Source organism: Erpetoichthys calabaricus, chromosome 10 (genome assembly GCF_900747795.2).
Source record: "Erpetoichthys calabaricus chromosome 10, fErpCal1.3, whole genome shotgun sequence".
NCBI classification, from domain to species: domain Eukaryota; kingdom Metazoa; phylum Chordata; class Cladistia; order Polypteriformes; family Polypteridae; genus Erpetoichthys; species Erpetoichthys calabaricus.
In genome coordinates, this window is record NC_041403.2 from 67,261,212 (window position 1) to 67,280,772 (window position 19,561).

Genomic DNA, 19,561 nt, shown 5'->3' on the forward strand with positions numbered 1-19,561 from the left:
AACTTTTTAATAATCTTTTAAACAATTTAAACCAACAAAGAAATGCAAAGATGTATTTTTTTTTTTTTAAATGACCCCTTGTCTTCCGCAGATGCTGATCGGTGCTTTCAGAGACTGCTGAACAAGCCATGACTGCTCCTAAAAATGTTGTGTACTGATTCGTGCAAAACCCAGCTATTATAGCTACGTAGAATCTAATTTTTAACATAGGAACTGTAGTAAGCAATTAGTAAAAGCCTCACAAGTATAAATTAAAAAGCTGGCAAAGCCTTACAGGCCTATTTATATAAAGGAAAAAAAAAACTCCATCCAGTCAAAATGCCTTGCAGACTACATTTTATAGAAAAGCAGACCTATAGTTTATTCATTCATATTTGGGGTTAAGACTTTTCAAAAATAGGACTAGCAATTCAAACACTGGTTAATTACAAGCCTGATGCTTCTAGCTAAGTAAAATTATAAGATCACTGTGTAAATGAAATCAGTGAATAACATGGACAGAAATTACTGTTACACTACGGTGCTGGTGTGCAGCGTGCCACTAGATTGAAGAATGCAAACATCACCGCAGTCTTTAAATAAAAATTGTAGGATAGTCAAAAGAAGTCTTTCATTGTTATATGTTTGTGTATAACCAGCACCCCACTATAAACAAAACTTCCTTGTTATTCCTGTCTGTGAATTCTTGTATCAGAAGCTCAGCTGGTTCCATATCTGCCTCCGCTCTATTAACAATAAAGCAACTCGATCACATATATGATAACAGCTTACTTTGTTCGAATTGTTGATGCAAACATATTTAAGCCTACATCATATAAACATTTCAAAATGTGACTTTCAGAAAATTACCATAAGTAAATAGTATATTAAATAAAATAACACAGCTAGCAGGAACTCAGTAAGTGGCTCTGACAGTAAGCCTACTGGGAGTAGAAGAATAAATTCATTTACTGTTAGTGAATATCCTGATAGCCTGTAATAAAATGAACGATTCAAAAATCTGGCCTCTATGTGTTTGTTCTGTAACACTAATAGCAGCTTTGGTTTTGAATACATGAATATAAAAATGCTTGCGCTCTAAAAAGTAACTTTCTGTATTTTGTTGGAGACACTGCTCGTTTATTCAGTATAAGAGTGAAGGTCAGTACCTTTAAATCTGGTTCTACTAATGACCAGGGATTCCTCTGGGATTTTCTTAATGAAATTATGTAGACGTACTGACTGCACAATTTGAAAATCATTAAATAACTGAAATTGAGTGATGGTTAAAATACACTTAAAGAGAACGTGAACTACAAGACCCTGTTTGGGTTTGAAGTATGAATACTCTAAGCAATAGGAAAAGGAGTGAGGTTTCTAATGAAATCTTTATCTAAAGCAGACAATTTTGCACTATTAATCTGTGTTTTGCTGTGCAGTACATAAAGATTTGCTTTTTAGAGTAACTGGACAAAAACACTGTGCAAATATATTATCTCATCTGTTCAAAAGAGGTGGCAACAACTAACGTTTGAGAACTCATCAGGTCATCACCACTCCAACACCTACACTAGGACAACTGCCAATACTCAGACAAAGTGTGAGACTGTGGAAAGAAAATGGATACTTTGAAAGGGAATCACACAGATACACTGAGAGATTATACAAAATACACAAGGTACTCAAAGCAGGGCCGAAACACCTCGAGACGGCAAAGCAAGTCTCTGTCTACTTTCACAGCAGTCATTCCTCATTCAGGTTGAATCAGTCATTTTGTGTAGTTGTTTGTCTTGAAAATTTTCTGAACTAAAATGAACTGGTTTGGCTGATATCGGACAATCATTAAACAGATACACTTTGTGGTGAGTATAATCATCTGAATGTACCTCAGAGTTGTTAGGAAATTTTGAATTTTAGCAATTCATCAAATTCTTTTTTGAGATTTTGGCTTCATTTCCATAACACAATGTTTCATTATTCACCTAAAGTTTGATCTTTTTTAACTTTTTCACTATGGAGTTCTGCAATACTGTTATAATACATCACCAACTTAGTAAAAATGCATTTCCTCATATATTTAAATACATTTTTTTCACATTGCATGCTCCAAAGGCATATTTGCTTCTCAGCCAAAGTGACTTTTACTGCAATAACTACTTCTCATTACTAAATGACCCGATTTTTGTGAATCTTCCATTGACTTGTTTCTTATGCAATGCAGGGAACAAAAGGAGCCTGCACTTATCCAGCACAAGAGACAAACCAAACGTGGACAGTGTGCCAGGTTATCACCCACACTCGCTGAGCCACTTTAGAGTCACCAGTCAGACTTGCTGGGATTGGGGAGGAAAAATGGAGTTTGCGGTGAAAATCTCAAGGGGACACAAAGAGAACATGCAGACTCCATAAAGGTAGTGATAGGGACTCTTGAAGTTGTATACTAGCAACCCTAATTGTTGTTTCCTTAAATTGTTTATCCTGTAAAGCAAAAAAATGTAATATTTATGAACACAGGAGCATTGTTTATTTTGCATTACCAGTGTGTTAATGTTAAAGGGTACTCATTTCTGAAAAACAGCTTTTTTTTTAGTGTTACTTTTCTAATTCTGTAAGAATCCTTTTCATGTGCACTATTTCTTCTTAAATACTTTAAAGGGCAAACTTAAAATGCATAGCTAAAAGTAGGCCACACTTAATAAATTCCTGTGAGACCGAGTAAAATCTCTGTTTAGGGTGTCTGGTCTTCCTGCTCTCTTTAGGAGTTAACAAGGGGAAAAAATACTGTTTGGCTTTGCAATTTAAGTGGTCAATTAATTCTGCCCCATGAGGACTCCGGCTTTAATACACCATTCATGACTAATCGATTTATCTCAAAAGTTATCAAAATAGTGACCACACAAGTGCGTTTACTTAATTATATTCATATGCACTTCATCTTCTTAATCTTTATGCTTACATGTGTTTCTTACAGCACATTCATTAAAGCAATCTGTTTCCACTAATTTCAGAATTATATGTGAGGACATCCTAATTTTATTATTACCCGTGCAACATCGTACCTCAGCTAACAGGCATGGCTATGTACTGTTTACAGTATTACTACAGTGATCTCTTATGGCCTTTTAATTATTCAGCTTTAGTCTGATTACCTTTGAATTATTTGTTGATATTTAAATGTCAGTCTGTGAGTTGCACACTAGCCACTGCACTTGATACTTTAATTGAATTATCACTCTGGGTTTCTTTTATTTACAATAGACATTATTCAGGGTTTTATTATTGAACTGTAAAGTGAATAATTATGTGAAAATGACTCCACTGAGGAATTCTGACTGCCTGTGCGCGTTAGTCATTCTGACCCATTTAAAAACCTGTGACAGATTATCAAAGTGATGAACTTCAATGGTGTATTAGTTGGAGAGAAGAAAGATCATCTTTCTTTTTTTTTAATCAAATATGTTTGTTTAAATTATTCCTTGGATATGATGAAGTAATGACTGAAAACAGAACAGAAATACAATTCAATTTAAATGAACAGGTTTTTTCACATTTAAAACACATTTTATACTACAGATTGTGGTGGGTATATGTTAAAATTGATCATGTGCATGTAGTTTTAAAATTATCACTCATATAATAGATTAAGGTATAAAGGATTACAAATTTTTCTCTTATATGGTTTATTTCCCTGACTTAGAAGTAATATAAATGCAGTTTTGTTAATGTATTGACTGCATTTTAAACCGTTGTACAACACTTACTGCTAAATACACTGTACTGTACCTTAAGACAAATATTTTAAAAGGTGTTTTATTTCAGAAACTTCAATAAATTTTAGCAAGTAACAAACACCAGTCGCAGCGCCACATCAATCCGTCCATTTTCTCGAGCCGTATTTTTCTGATTGCGCTTGCGCGGATCCAGAGACAATGAAGGCAGCACCGGGCTCAAGATTCGCATACTGTGTGGTTCCTCGAACCGTTGTTTGACAAAGAACAATTTTTATTTTTGGACGTGCTCTTACATGTCAAATTGATTCTTTGAACTTTGAAAACTTCCTAGTATGTGGACAAAACAGGAATATGTCATTTATAGTAGTGTGTTTAGCAGGATGCTAACAGGTCAAGAAAATCTGAACTTGGGCCGTGCCACTATATGCACAAGAGCCTGTTGGTATTTCACTTATCTGTCACCATCACTCATGGCTGTTTATGGAACCTGTGACGGATCTAAATAAATTAAGCTTTTTTCTGATGGTGCCCCAATAGCACCGCTCGGTAGAACCACCCTGGCACCTTTATTTCTGAGAATGTAGCTTACTTTGAATGCACATCTTTGGAATGTTAAGAAAAATCTGTGAACTCTACAGAAAGTCAACAGGCATTCAAGAAAGCGTGCAAACTCCTGAGTGACATCGGCCGGGCCAGGAATCAAAACTCAGTCCAAAGGCTTTGAGCGCAAAGCCCTGCAACTTTGACTTCCCCAGGTGACATTCACTATTACCATTCAAATCAAAGGGAAGTCTTGTTGTTTGTTAAATATCTCTCACATTTTATTAAAAGACTTAAGCACGACGCGTAACGGTTTGTTCTCATCGGTTTGTATCAGTCATTCTAATCAAAACTCAGTACTGTCTTCTTACTAATTACGGCTTGCTTGGATGAAAAATTAACATTGTTCTTGAGAGTTAAGATAGGCACCATTAAAAACAGCTTAAATATTTACAAACGGACACTTGCTGTAGCGCGTGTGTACTAATAAATATATGTGGAGGAATGGGGTTTAACTCATTTTTTTAACATCTCTCCTTTTCAATATGCAAACTGAAGTCTTTTTGGGTTAAAGATTCTGATCTGAAAAGCTTTTGTAGAGGGAGTTAGATGGCATCCAAGAATAGTTAATCAGTAATTTGTTTGTCTGCTAGCGTTATACTGAGAGCTATTGACGTGTTGGTGTCATACTAATTACCTGACCTGACAACAGTGCAAAAAAGTCGTATGTCCTTTACCCCGTGAAATCTACCTCTAAGCATAAACAGAAGTAGCCAGGAAAGTGGAAATGGGCATTTAATCCGGTCCTGGAGACGTCTTGGAAGCAGTTTAACAAAGAGGCTTAATTACAATCGAGAAGTATATGTGTAGGATGGTGTCCTTAAGGATACGGCATTATCGTTTTAAGAATTTATAACAACTCCAACAAACCGGTTAACACAATTCGGCTGCTATACGTCCTTGCGTGGGTCGCTGAAAGCAGTTCCATTTTAAAACGTGAAATTTTCGAGATGTTTATTTCGCTGTTCCTCATTACGATGTGCTTCCTTTAAATACGTAAAAAAATAGTGAATAATTTTATTTTTGACTGAAAAATTGTATCGATCACATTGAATTTATGTAGTACAGCCTTACAATTTATTCCGTTTCTTTGAGGTGAAGCTTGTTAACAAATGGATTACGTAAATGCAATTCTTTGTTTTTAACCTTTCATTGGGGACAGCTTGTGCTTTAACACTCCCCCTCGCATAGCAATGTGTCCATTATTTTCACCCCGGCTAGTCTGTATATTTTGATTTCTTTGTTTAAACGGCGCTGCAGCGGTTTCCTCTACTCGCTTATAGGGGACCCAGGCCCTGTCCATGTGGGGCTTGCACGCTATCTTGGTGTATACGTACGTTTTCCCCAGGGTTCTCTGCTTTTCCGCCAAAAAACGTACAAGGTAGATTGATGTAAAGATGTTTAATCATCCCCTTAAATTTTACAGTTTCTTTCTTTCTTTCTTTCTTTCTTTCTTTCTTTCTTTCTTTCTTTCTTTCTTTCTTTCTTTCTTTCTTTCAGTCCTGTTAAGTACTGCTAAAAAGGCACAACAAACTGTTGCAGTTCTTTAAAACAAGGGTTTACTTATGTCAATAATATGTTGATTAATTTAATTGCAATAAACGAACTTATTCATTTTTTATTTTTTTGCAAAAAATGACCCCCCTTATATGACGCGTGCGGTGTACAATCCACACATTTCCCAACAAAATAACTGAATGGATTCTTTTGTAAATTCCCCGTAAGACAAAGGCTATAAGGATGATTCTACTTATAATAGTCATATTGGGTCTTTTTGAACTTCTGCTCTTGTTTATTTCCTGGAGTTTAAACTTCTGACGTCGTCTAATTAGCATCCTAGTGTTAATGTGACAATCTACAGAGCCTTATGGTGATAATCGCAGGAGAAACTGCCATCCCCCTCCGCCCTGCCAGCCAAGCCAACCCTCCGACGCAGCACAAACTTACTCTCCTGTTGCGTGGTGTCGCTGCCGCTTGTCAAACCCGGGGACTCCAGCATACTCCGTCCCGCCTCGGTGGCGCCTTCCTCCGGCTGCGTCCCAACCATCTCCCCTGCCTCCTCTAGATCCAGCAGGTGACTGACGGAAAAGTTCTTTTTAGCCTGTAGATTTTCCAGATTGGCTGTAATCGGACTCTCCAAACGACTAGAAATGGAAGCTTGCCTGTCCATTACATGAGCATAACTAGTAGTCATAGCTGAAAAAAGTCCAAAATATTCCTTGCACACAAAATAAACGCGTACCTCAAAATACGACTTGGTCCTGTTGCTTTAAACGGAATTTCACCCTTTTCTGCCCAGTGCTGTTGCGGAAGAAAGAGAAGCGGTCACCAGCACACGTCGGTGAGGTTGACACTTACGGCGCTTGCCATGCACATCAGAAAGTAGGAAGTCCACGTATATTGGGACGGAACTGGAACAATAATAGTAGAAAATGTACGAAAGTGTCCCAAAGTCCAGAAGTTAATGCTTTCTTAATCGATGTTAAATCGCCAAGTCTGAGCTTTTAAACAACATCTTCGAGGAAATCGGTTCTCCTTTCCTTACTCCCGTGAACTCATAATAAATGACTAAGCTTTGAGTCCAGATGATGTCTTACAGATGTACATGTGAGCAAGCGCTCTCTCTCTCTCTCTCTCTCTCTCTCTCTCTCTCTCTCTCTCTCTCTCTCTCACGCACTCTCTCTCTCTCTCTCTCCCTTTCCCCCCACCCTCTTTTTCTATTGATTTGCTTACAGCGGCAGGATGGTCGATTTTTAAGCGGATTCTTCTCAGTTTAGATCAAGCAGGACTTTTGGTACTTCAAAAGACAAAGACTGGCATGCAGGGGGTACTTTACGGGGAATAAATGAAAATCTGAGACCCATGGGAGGTTAGATAGACTTAATATGAGTCTGTAATTACGTGGCAATGTCTTTGTGCTGTTTCTGACGTTTTACAGACCCCACCGTTCGTCCTAGCAACCCCCTCTCCCCCAACTCTCCCCCTTCTCTTCTCTACCTCTCTAGATCTGTTCGTGTAAGAACTCTCGCACAAGCACTATCGACACCAAGACATTGATTAAGGGGATACTTGGCAACATGTGTGCTGGGCAAGGAGCCTTGGAGTTCTTAAGGAGTCGTAATATTCATCCAACAACATAGTAAAAAAGAGAGAGAGAGAGAGAAATTGACAGGATACTCCCTGTAAAACGCAGTGATTATTTTCATTGTGAATTAACTCCCCCGATTTGTTTCAGATCCTGCAAAAATCGTATTTGCATGTTTTGATAAGAACTGCAGGGAGAGGGTTGGAAAAATTCCACATCCAATGCAATCAGCTTTCTTGTTTCCTGCTGTTTCTACAGCTTTCCGCTCCGGGCCAGAAAGAATAGATTTTTTAAGGCAACCTGTAGGTATACAAGAACTTATACGATCAGTTCTTAATATCACATAAATTTTAGTCATAGACACCACCGGAGAGTATTCTGTTCTGTGACATAAAGGAAGGGAAGGAAATAAATTGATTGTGACAAATGCATATATGCAAAAAAATTTAATTAACCAGAATTATTTAAAAATTGTGTCTGTTCAAAACAGAAGACTAAATAGTCACAACATATACAATTCTACTAGTAATATTCTCCATTCAAATTAACTAAAGAAATACCGTGCTTCGTTGCACAGGAAGGGTAAGATAAGACCTGAAGAATTGCACTTTTATTTGTAAAATAGCATAAGCATTATAATTATAAATGAATTAGGCTATCTGTCAAGCACATAAATTAGCACACGCTTGTCTCCGTTTTCTTTCTTTTTTCTTCCAGCAAACCAGGCCTATTTGATGAAAGGTATTAAACGTCGGGGATCGCGTGCCTTTTGAGTGAGGGGTCTCGACAGGAGAGAAGGGGGTCCATGTGTTGTAATGGTAGGAGTCTGGGCTCCAAGCTGCCATAGACAGCCCGTGGCTTCCAGACCCTGATCTGGGAAAAGAACACTTGATGCCATCAAAGGGCTACAGATTGAAACCAGATGTGTTTTTTTCGTCTCTTTCCATGCATTTAATTAAGGCACTGGGATGGAGGAGATTTTTTTCATCATTAGTTTTCCTCCAGATCTCTTTCCCCCCTTTCAGTCGAAGCGCCCATATTGGTGCCAGTACAATATGTCTGTCTTTTTCATCTACAAATCTGCCTAAATTCAGGCCCCTGACAACATGTGTTTGGAGAAAGTTTACTTTATTTCTTTTTTTTTTCTTGATTCCTATTCAAAGGTAAAAAAGTGGCGCCAGACAGCTTGCATGCACTACTTACTACCTTAACGTTCGATTTTTACGCTAAATAGGTACATATACAGTACTGTACATACAGAACTGGAAATACAAAAGTCACTCGCCTGTATATTTTTACAAATCGAGAAAATGATTTGAAAATGTGTGCGGGTATTACTTTTTAGTGATTTATATTATCTGACTCAATACATCTTCCGGTAAATTAAGAAATATGGCCAAATATAACTGAAACCACATAGTTGTACAAAACATACAGTATATGTAACACTGCAAAGAATGTGTTCATTGGCGACTGGTTTTACGCGTGCGATGGAACAATAAGGCCATACATTTTCAACAACAATGAAACTTTACCTGAAAACTGCATATTGTAGGGACGCCCCCAATTTATTATTTTTAAGTTGTTTTTTTTTTTAAGAAAATGACAATAATAAATGTTATACACTCGATGAGAATTACTAAAATTAGATTTAACTCCGCACAGTATGTAAGTTATGCATTTTAGTGTTAGGCATATGCTAGGAGTTGTACCCTATGGTGACATCTCCATCCTTACTCAACAATGTGTTATAAAAATAAAAACAAACTCTAGATAAATACAAGGACATTAATGTGCTGAGTAGATTTTAAGTGCAAAATGTTTTACACGTTAAATTATGGTGGTCATCACCTGAAAACCTGACTAGTCTTTCTTCTTCTTATTATTATTATTTTTATTATTATTATTGATCAAATGCCAATACTGTGTCATCTTCCTTCAGCCGTGATTTGTTTGTGTTACTTATGTGAATTAAATAACAATTTCCAATTTCCTAAAAAAAATATAATTACTACATACAGTATAACGATCCATTTCCACATCTCTTCAGAGATGATGTCAATGATGATGATGATACAATAATTCGTATTTATATTCTTAGAAACTGCTGCAGTATTCTGTGTAAACAATTTAATATCTCAAATGCCTATACATACAGTAAATGCCCCTAGAGCCATTGCAAGTCAAATTTCTTTATTAGTTACAGAGAGTCTGAAACGTCCCGCCTGAAAGATGCGAACGAGGTGTTTAAAGCCAGATGTGTCCAAGATGTGGAGGCACAAGAGCGTAACAGCAGTACTTGGATCCACCCCGGTGACTCCTCATGTGTGGACGCGCAGTGTCTGCTGCGTGATGCTCTCGTACAGAGATAAGTTATGTGCTCATGAGCACTCTGAAAGAAGTTGCTGACAAGCTGAAGTGAAAAACATTTCAGATATAATTTTGATGGCACGTGTAGTATCGTAAAAAAGAAAATCATGATAGTTTTTATAAATATTGTCTCAGCAGTTGTTTCAACCATTTGTTAAAAGTACTTTTTACTGATGGTCTTCCTGATAAAATTTAAACACAGCTCGTTACACATTCCTGGCCGATCTAAACTGAGCAAACGATTGCTGAAAAATAAATGAAAGGTGAGGGGTTTTGCGGGTGTTAATTTCGTAGTCTACACAGTGAAAATTCCATGACTTCAAAAATAGGCCTTTGCATGCAATGCCCTTCTTAATAGGTGTAAACTGGATCAGAGCGATCCTGCGTTGTGAGAAGATTGTCTTGCAACATTAGGCTGGCCTTCTTTGCATTCAACATAATAATAATAATATTATTATTATTATTATTATTATTATTATTATTAATAATAATAATAATAATAATAATAATAATAATAATGTGAACACCGGTGATAGGGCTGAAAGAGCAGATAAGGTGGCATAAAGTTGAAGAATTCAATTACAACTGATAAGCAGACTTAATGAAGGTTTAAAAAACCCTAACATTAAATTAATTGGAATTGGAATGGCTGCTTTCAATTACTTTTATTAAGTTTCCCACAATACCACGTCTAAGGAAAAACGCAGATAGATAGATAGATAGATAGATAGATAGATAGATAGATAGATAGATAGATAGATAGATAGATAGCAAAACATTATTTATTATTAACGTTCCGTTAATTTACATTATTTGGACATCTGACTACAGTATTTTCACTTATTTCTAGCAATGTTGTATGCAAATAAATCTACGTTCATATAAGAGTAAATTATTATTACGTGAAACAACTTTGGTATCTACTGTTCCGCCAATGTGAAGCATCAAAAGTGTGATAATTAAGTTTTCATCACGTGTCTCTGATGATAAAGGCTTTCCAGATAAACTACAAACAGCGCTCCGGGTAAGAAAACGGATTGGTGGATGAATGGACGGACGGATAGATGAACGCATGCCTTATTCTAAATCCGTTATACTTTCAGCCAAAATTAAATGATACAAGGACAGCTATAGCTTTATATTTACAATTTAAAATATAGGAGGCAAAAATTAAACCGTTTCAGTGGAATTAATTTTACACTCGTGTCGAGACATTCCATTTATATTTGTAAATTAAGGAATGATATCAACATGGAGACATAAAAGGATTCCCTGAACTGTTGGTTTAAAGTGACTTGGAAGGTCAGCACTTAGTAATGGTTGCGAATACTCAATATTACAATTGTATAATAAATAGCCTTCGGCAATGCCATTTTATTGATGTATACATGACCGATGACACGTTGCTAAAATCCCCGTGTTAACATTTATTCGTAAATCAACATTCTTGTGAAGACAATAATTAACAGATTACAGTGACACTCTTTAATTTATACTAAAAGCATACAAGCAGGTGGTTTAAAAGGACGCAGGGTTTTAAATTCCCATGCACTTCTGTCCTAATAAACAACAGTCTTTGTATTTCTTCGTATTTAACTTACTCTGTTTTTCTGACTCCATAAACAGGAATTGATCTGATGTAAAGAGACTATAAGCTTTCAAAAGCCACCGATAAACAAAAAAATAAAATGACTATTAGACCCGCTCTAGAAGTGTGTACACTTCTTTGAATTGGGTAGTCAGATGACTAATAGAAAATTAAGTATTGTTTTGCGAATATAAATAGAATTGCATGCCCTCTTTATGCCGTACACTTAATTCTCATTTATGCCATAAATATTTTCCCTGAAACAGCACCACTATTTTTAATCAGTTATAGACAACGTACTCTAGCAGCTGAATAAAGTTACAAGAATAAATTAGCACAATGACAATAAAAATTAAACAAGAGGTGCTTGTAGTACATATGTGATAGAATGATGTGGGCTAAATTAATTTCACACAGGACTCGGTAAAATATACGTTCTTAATTCACAGCAGATTGATCTCATGTGGGGACACCGCAAGCAGTTTGTAATTAGTGTTTAGAATTACTGCAGAACACAAAGAGATTAATACAGGCAGTCGGTTTATGAGCAGCGTGTCTTTCTTTATCCTTCATACTTCATTTTGCGCTTCTGAAGAAATAGGTGAGATAAACTTAGCGGTACCCATAAACAGTGATGATGGGAGCGGCTTTTTGAGAAGTGTTTTAAATGAACACCTTCAGGCCTTACTGATCATTCTCTTTTTTTTTTTTTTTTTTTTTTTTTTTTTACTAAGTGAAACGAGCATGATTTTGATTGCTGAGTAAAGTTCAAACGAGCATATGAGGGTAGTGTAAGCCCGTGGAAGCAGAATCTTTTACTAAACTATAATATATTATCTCATTAAAAGACCCCGATGTCTGCAGACCGTGCTTAGTGATATACAACTATGAAACACCTATAAGTTTGCTCTGATCACTAGACCTCTATAAAAGTGACAGACAAGAAAGGAAGTCAACTAAAGAAAAAGAAACGCTTTATAATATCTGCATAACATTCGTTAGCAGTTTCTCAGCTTTAAAACAGGAAAGTGGTTCAAAGCAAAGAAAGAAAGAAAGAAAGAAAGAAAGAAAGAAAGAAAGAAAGAAAGAAAGAGTGTAACCTTGATTTTAAAGTAGAAGGTCTAATATACTTTTTTTTTTAAATAATTACCATACGTCCAGCAACAGTGAGGGTAAAACTTTATTACAAGTAGGGGAAATGAAAACAGTCCGAGGTCACGACGCCCCTTTAATCAGCACCAGGGTCACTGGACAGCACTGCACAGGAGACCTGCAATGCAAGCAAGAGGGCTACAGGGATCAAATCAATCAGGCCGCGCTCAGAAACACCGTTTCTGTATTAAAGGTTTAAAAAAAAAAGAGAGAGACCATAATTGCCAAGCGGAAAGTGCAGTCCTGACACACATTCAGATCAGAATTTAATCCAAGTAAAGTGAAAAGGGTATTTTGATGTTTGAAAGGAAACGTTGGCCCCATAGCAGGTCCCGTTTGTGTATCCGATAACTCTCCCCCGGAGGGACAGCATTCCCACCAAGTTCTCTCCTTGAAAACGAAAGCCAAAATCAGAAACTGGGCAGACAAATTGGCACCACTGGTTGCTCCAGGAAAAAGGCATTTGATTAGCTTTCACAACTACTACATATTTAAGAACATTAGCAAGCAAAATTGTCAAGGTTTACAGAGAGTTAGTTTTGAAAAGTACAAGAAATACACTAATGAGCTTTTTTTTCCATCTAATTTCGTATTAACTTCCGGTGTACAACACACGATTTTTATCGCCACGCCGTCCTGACAGTGCAGTTTATTAAAACAAACTTCATTAAAGCTGTATATTCCACATGTAACATGCGTGTATTAAATGTTTCATTGCAAAAGTCTTTCACAAATGACCAGAAATGAAATGTGGTACGTGCAATATAAAATGTATTAAGCAGATGTATAAACGATGTGACAACCCAATGTAAATTTAAAGTCTGAAATTTTTTTAAACATTATAATATTTGCTGCTTAAAATTACTATATTACTATATCTCTTTACAATTTATTTTTATCAAATAATCACTTAAAACGTTTACATGAAAACGTAAATTATTTGAATTGTTAATTTTTAGAATGATGTCATAATAAAAAATGCATAACAAAAACGCACAAAAAAAATTAAATGCTATATTCATGTTCGCTGCTAAGGGTAATTTCAAGTAAGTATAGTACAATTTAAAAATATCTTAGAAAGAAACGTTTTACTTTTGGACAATTGAAATTCTTATAAAATTTAATATACGATACTACAGAGTTTCAGAGCATGGTAGCCTACTTGTTTAAACGTAAAAATTGCAAACATCATGATAAAAAAAACCAAAATGAATGTCATCGATATAATTCCCCCCTGCAACAAAGAAAATGTCCTCTTGGTATGTGAGATATAAGATGATGGGGGGTATGAAATGCTTATAATCGGAGAACTTAAAAATGAATGAAAATCATTATTATCACTTTCGTCGGTAAAGACTAACAAAAAACGTCATGATGTTTGCTATCATAAAATGAAACTGTATTGCAGAAAATCGACACGACTGCACGGCAATTACTCCTTATTTGCCAATTAATCTATTTCCCACGTTGTTAGATGTATTTGTCTAGAACAAAAATGTCTAATAAGAGTGATAAGTTTATCTTCCATTGCTGCTTCATGTCAAAATTAAGTCTTATTAAATAATGTCAGCTTAGCATTCCTGAACTCTAAGGGGCATTTAAAAATCTATCTAATCATGCAGTTTGACTTTCCCATAAAGATGCACTTAATAGACTATAAACAGCCTGCTTAAGGCCTTCAGGAATACCAAAGCCCTCGCGTTTCAATGAACATTGCTCATAAAATCAGAACCACAATTTACCCTAAATCTGCTGTTTATGCAGCGTTATCTCAAAAGCCAATTGCAGTTCTCGTTTGGCAAGCATTGAACATTACAGCAGAAGTCCTAAAGATCCATTCATTTGCCTTTATTGTTGACAAGAAATCTTCTTCCAAAGGCACGACGACTGGTCAAACTTTTCATTTGGTTTGTTTTCTCCTGTTCAGATTGTAATTAGTTTCAGTTTTATTTGTTATAATAAATCTCAGTCTGAAACATTCATATTTTTTATCAGTACGTCAGCTGAGTAGGCCTACGTGTGAAAATAAGAAAATGCTGACATTATTATAATTATTTATCTTGTATTATAATTATTAGTAATTATATTGTTGGTAGTAGTAGTAGTATTTTCTGAACCCGCTACTTTCCGTTCGCCGTCGTAGGTTGCCGAAACCCAACCTAACAGCACTGGGCAAAAGCTAGAAATCAGGCCAGGATGGGATGCAAGCCAGTCGCAGAGCGCATTCAGTCACACACAGGATCGACACAGCGGGAGGTGATAGGACACCAGGCAACTAAGCGCACTGGGGCGCAACAGGCAAAATGTACATAGAGCAGGTGGGCCCGGATGCAATATCTCCAGGAACTGTGAGGCTATATTTTTATTATTGTTATTATTATTATTGTTGTTGTTGAATATGGTAATCTAATTTAATATCTGACTAAGGGCATTTAATTGTTATTATTATTTGTTTTGTTATAAAGAATTATTTGTAATTAGACAATGTGTTTGCGCTATTCTTGGCGCTAAATTGATTGGACGGGTAAAAAATAACAGTTTTTAAACTAAGTGTTGAAATGAAGATTCCAGAGTTACATTCAATGATGATAACTCCAAGCGTCTTCGCATTTTAAAACTATGCGTTTAAGTTAAGTTAGTTCGCGTTAGTTCAACGCTAAACCTACGTCTTGTCCCTATTGCTCCCTAATGTCACTATACATTGAGGTGGAAAAAGAGGTGTCAGAAAGTGGATGGGTTTTTAAATCAATCAATCAATCAATCAATCAGTCAATACATAAATAAATGGCTCGCTTTGTGGATATATTTTTGAGTCAATATCGTTCATTCATTCTCCAGTAGTGTCAAAGACCTCCAAAGACCTCGGCGGCTCGCACAAACCAGCCCCAAACGGGACGCCAGTCCATCGCAGGCACACGCAAAACTGAGCCAAATCAAAACCGGCAATTAGCCTAAAATGAAGTCCTCGGGGTGCGTGAGGTAAATTAAGCTCTCTCTCTATTTAAGATGTTGTCATTTGTGATTAATGCCTAATGATAGGCATTAAAGGCTTGACATCTACTTATTAAATACTATCAAATGTAAGGTTTAAAAAAGAACAAGGAGGTCCTTGCTTGGTCGATGTGCAATTCAGAAAAATGTAAACAATGATTTATTTAATACAATTCTAAAAAGTTTACTATGTTAAATTAAGTTAGCTTTTTTTCTGTTCATTTGGTGAACTCTGTACGTAAAAGCTAAATGAAGTTTGAGTCAACAATTAAAACAAAACGTGATGTAAAACGTAAGGGAACTGCTAACGCAATTAATGTTACAAGTATTATGCCTACCGAGTTTATTTTCAACTAATTGTCTATTTATCTAATAAAAATATCACATAAATGACCTCGCGTATTATATTTCTATTTTAAGTCACCTATTCCTCACCCGCCTACCCCCTTCATCGGAGAAGTTTCACAAAGCCAGATCCTAATTATTAATGATTTATGTTAATCCAATTAATTTAATTCGTTTCTTACATACAGCGTGTCCGGGCGTTCAAATTTTATAACTAATGACTGGCCAGAGGCTCAGACTTTTCACTAAAGGTTGATCTCACCATCTTTTCCCTTCTCAGGTTACAGAGTATTTTCCAACCTGTCTGGGGAAACTGGCTCCACATAAATCAGGAGCAGTTCGAAGTTAAAGCCATCTTCTGAAGTCAAGAAATGCACTAGACAAACTGTGATACCGTAATACTTAATTTATCTTATATCTGTACAACCACAAACTGAACCAACTTCTGTTTTATATTATAAGGAAATTAAAATGGCCGCTCGTCTCCATAATTAGTTACCTTACGATTTCAGTATCCGTGTGTTTTGTGTTCGATGCTATAATGCATATCTTTGGCTTACAGCCCAGTTGATGCTGAGGTCATCAGATCTCGGAGTATAATAAATAGGCATCTCCCCTCTGAACCTGCGCTTTAACTATCAAACTCTGTTCATGAAGACTTTACTTTTCTGTTAGGTATTTGTTACTCACTCTAATTAGAAAGTTTGAAAATGACGAAATTATTTCAATTTGAATTTCCTTATATGTTTGTCATTATGTAATTTAGCCCATTTGTCCATTTTAGAAGGCTTTGTTAAGTCGTGGGAACTAAATTAACATGCAATGATTTATTCACAGTGTTGTTTTTATCGGTTTGATAGGCGCTATATTTGATTTTTCTGCAGACTGGTAAAATAACATAAAGAGTGGTCAGAATATTTAACTGTACAGAATTAATGCACCATCATAACGGTTACGAAAATATAGTCATTCGGATTACGCTGTTAAAAGATATTCATTGATATCTTGCTTATTCCCTGCATCTCAACAGGACTTGGAGTTTTTAAGCACCCAGCTTTGGACTGGACGTCATTTCGTCAGCTAGCTGATTCACGTGCGCACACAGCTATTCAAACAACAGAAAATCTAAATCTCATAGATTAAAAATTTGGGATATTTTACATTAGAATCAGTTTGTGGTAATTTCTTAAATGAAGCCAGTTCGTGATGTTCTCACCATCATGCATGATACGTCGATGCTCCAATCTGGTTGGCTTCCAAATGTTTCTATTTAGTGACTTGCTCTTTGGGGGTCCCGTGAAGCTGCTCCTTGCTTTTGTGGGATTTCACGAACTCAGGAGTTTGCACTTTCAGCCGGCGCGCAGTGCAGCGCACACTTCGGCAATAAAGCGATCGCCTCGTACTTCTGTGCACTTTATGGTTCTCATAAAGAGCAGCTCCATCTTCTTAAGTGCTTCTTAATTAATAATTGCCAAGTTTATCTATCAAGTTGCAGACTTTGGCAAGAAAATTACCACGGCCCTGACCAGCGAAAACGATTTGTTGAAGCTTAGATGAACGGTACTTCTACGAACCTTTTTGGATTCTTTAAATTAACCCTTCAAATGACTCTGCAGTAATACAGGAGTAAACATCAATTTATTGCGCTAGAAATACGTTCACAATTATAATCAACGGCACTTTTTACCTTTCGTGACAATGCATAGGTTACACTGTCAGCGCTTCGTCGCCCATTGAACACATTCAATTATAAGCACACGTCGTAAATCCAGAATGCTGCTGATCTTAGGGCAAGTTACAGTATTTTGACAGTAACTGTTTCTAATAAGCAACATCTTTCTGTATTAAGCTCAATATCTTTTATTTCAAACATTAAAGTAACTTTCTTTTAACAAACAGAAAAACACTTTACAAGGTCACGTAGTCTAACTTTGCTTTATTTTTTATCTTTTTTTAATGTAAAACATGGCAGAATGCACGCCTTCGAACTTGCATGAAAAAAGCTGATTCAGAAAATCCGTAGGGCTATAAAAACTATACATTTCCCTTGCATTCATTGCAGTAATGATTTTCAATTAAATGGCAAAATGAAGGAGCACAGAGACACCTAGACTTTTATAGGTCACGGGGAACTTGAACAAATCCCCCCACGCAGGGGATAAACTGTCGTTCGGTGAAGAGTCAGTTTATCGTAAGGGCATTCAGTGTCGAGTTCATTTAGCGTCCCATATCATGTCGACTAATCAAGTCTAATAGACGAGGAAAGAGAGCCAAACAGCCACGTCAACGTGAGTGAAACTCCCAGACTCCAAACAGAAAAGGAGCTGCTCAAACGAAACCAGTTTGATTGCGAGTGAGCCGCGCTAAGCACTGAGCCACGGTGCCTTTCCAAAAGAGAGGATCCCTATTTTACACGCGCTGAGTTGCACACAAAATTAATCCCATTGAAAAAACTAGAATGGTACGCAAACGATGGCTGTGGATTAGTTAAAGGCGGCAGGTACCAGCCTGTGTGTTGATGTCAACACCCGCGGAATACCTGACAACAATCATCAAACTGTTCTGCATAAAAGAATCAGGGTCAAGTCACACTTTTAAAAATAAAAGGTGCCAAGTTGATTCTTCGGGGCGATGCCTCGGCTGATCCATTTCACGAAATTTTCTGAGAGAAACTTTTATTTATTTAGATCCACAACGAGCTCAACGAATAGCTACATATTGGTGAAATAACACGCGGTCTGCTGTTGTTGAAATAACTCCTGCTGAATATAATTAAAGATTTCTGCTTTATTCAAATATTACGAAGCTTTAAAAAACATAAGAGCCAATTTCATATGCAGAAAACCCTGCAGAATGAATTGGTTATTCATCCATGGTTCTATGAGTTACCACACAACCCACTAAAGTGCCATTACAGAAGCACTGTTTTATTTAAGAGCACACTAACTAATAAGACTGCTTAAGAAGCATATGTGGACCCAGATGTAACAGCAGAACAATGTATAGAAGTCCATCATTGCTGCTCAGCACCCGACTACTGTCTCGAAAACTAAACCATCGGAGCTCTCGGGATTACTCTAAGTATTTGTATGCAGCTACATGAACAGTTTTTACATTCAACCAATATGCTATATAAATTCACAAAAGCATCTAAACCGCATATACATTGTACTAGTTCTTCCTAGCAGCACGCATAGCAATAATTTCGGAATGCTTCCTATTTTAAAAACTATTTGACAAAACTGGAAAAAAGACGCAGTTGTCGCTAAAGCAGGATATTCTGAAGACATCGGAGTTCCAACAGCGCCGCCTCAAAGTGACAGGTGCGCCAAAGGCCAATCACGTTTCTTGTCCCGCGTCGGTGTGATTTATTTATTTAGATGCACCTTTATCCAAAGCGACTCACGACATTTAAGACAAGGTTGGTTACTTTTTTTGATTTTTTTTCAATTGGAGAACAGCAGGTGATGGGACTTTGTCGTGGTCACAGAGCGTCAGTAGCGGGACTTTGAAATCCAACGCCTAAACCACTACGCCAACCTGTCTATAGCAGCATACAATGAAAGTCTTACTTGCATGTCCCCTCAGAAAAACCGACCAAAAATGGCATAATAAAGTCCCTACCTATGGATTTTCCCAGGGTTAGGCAAATCCTGGTGTGTGGGTGTGTGTGAGTGCGAGTGTGCCCTGCGACAGATTGGCCCCTGGCCAGAGTTGTTC

The 19,561-nt window shown here is 36.8% G+C and overlaps 1 protein-coding gene across 5 annotated transcripts in view; it reads right to left on the bottom strand.

Moving 5' to 3' along the window:
- The window catches only part of prrx1b (paired related homeobox 1b), a 45,612-nt gene extending 38,684 nt beyond the window's left edge, over nt 1–6,928 (bottom strand). For 2 of the 5 annotated variants that reach the window (XM_028811363.2, XM_028811362.2), the window contains exon 1: nt 6,258–6,923. In XM_028811363.2, coding sequence (XP_028667196.1) covers nt 6,258–6,504 — 247 coding nt within the window. In that variant the 5' untranslated portion in view covers nt 6,505–6,923. Of the gene's footprint in view, nt 1–6,257 lie in introns of all 5 variants that reach the window. The other 3 variants (XM_028811364.2, XM_028811361.2, XM_051933239.1) reach the window with 3 other exon arrangements.
- Between the last annotated feature and the right edge of the window lie 12,633 nt (nt 6,929–19,561).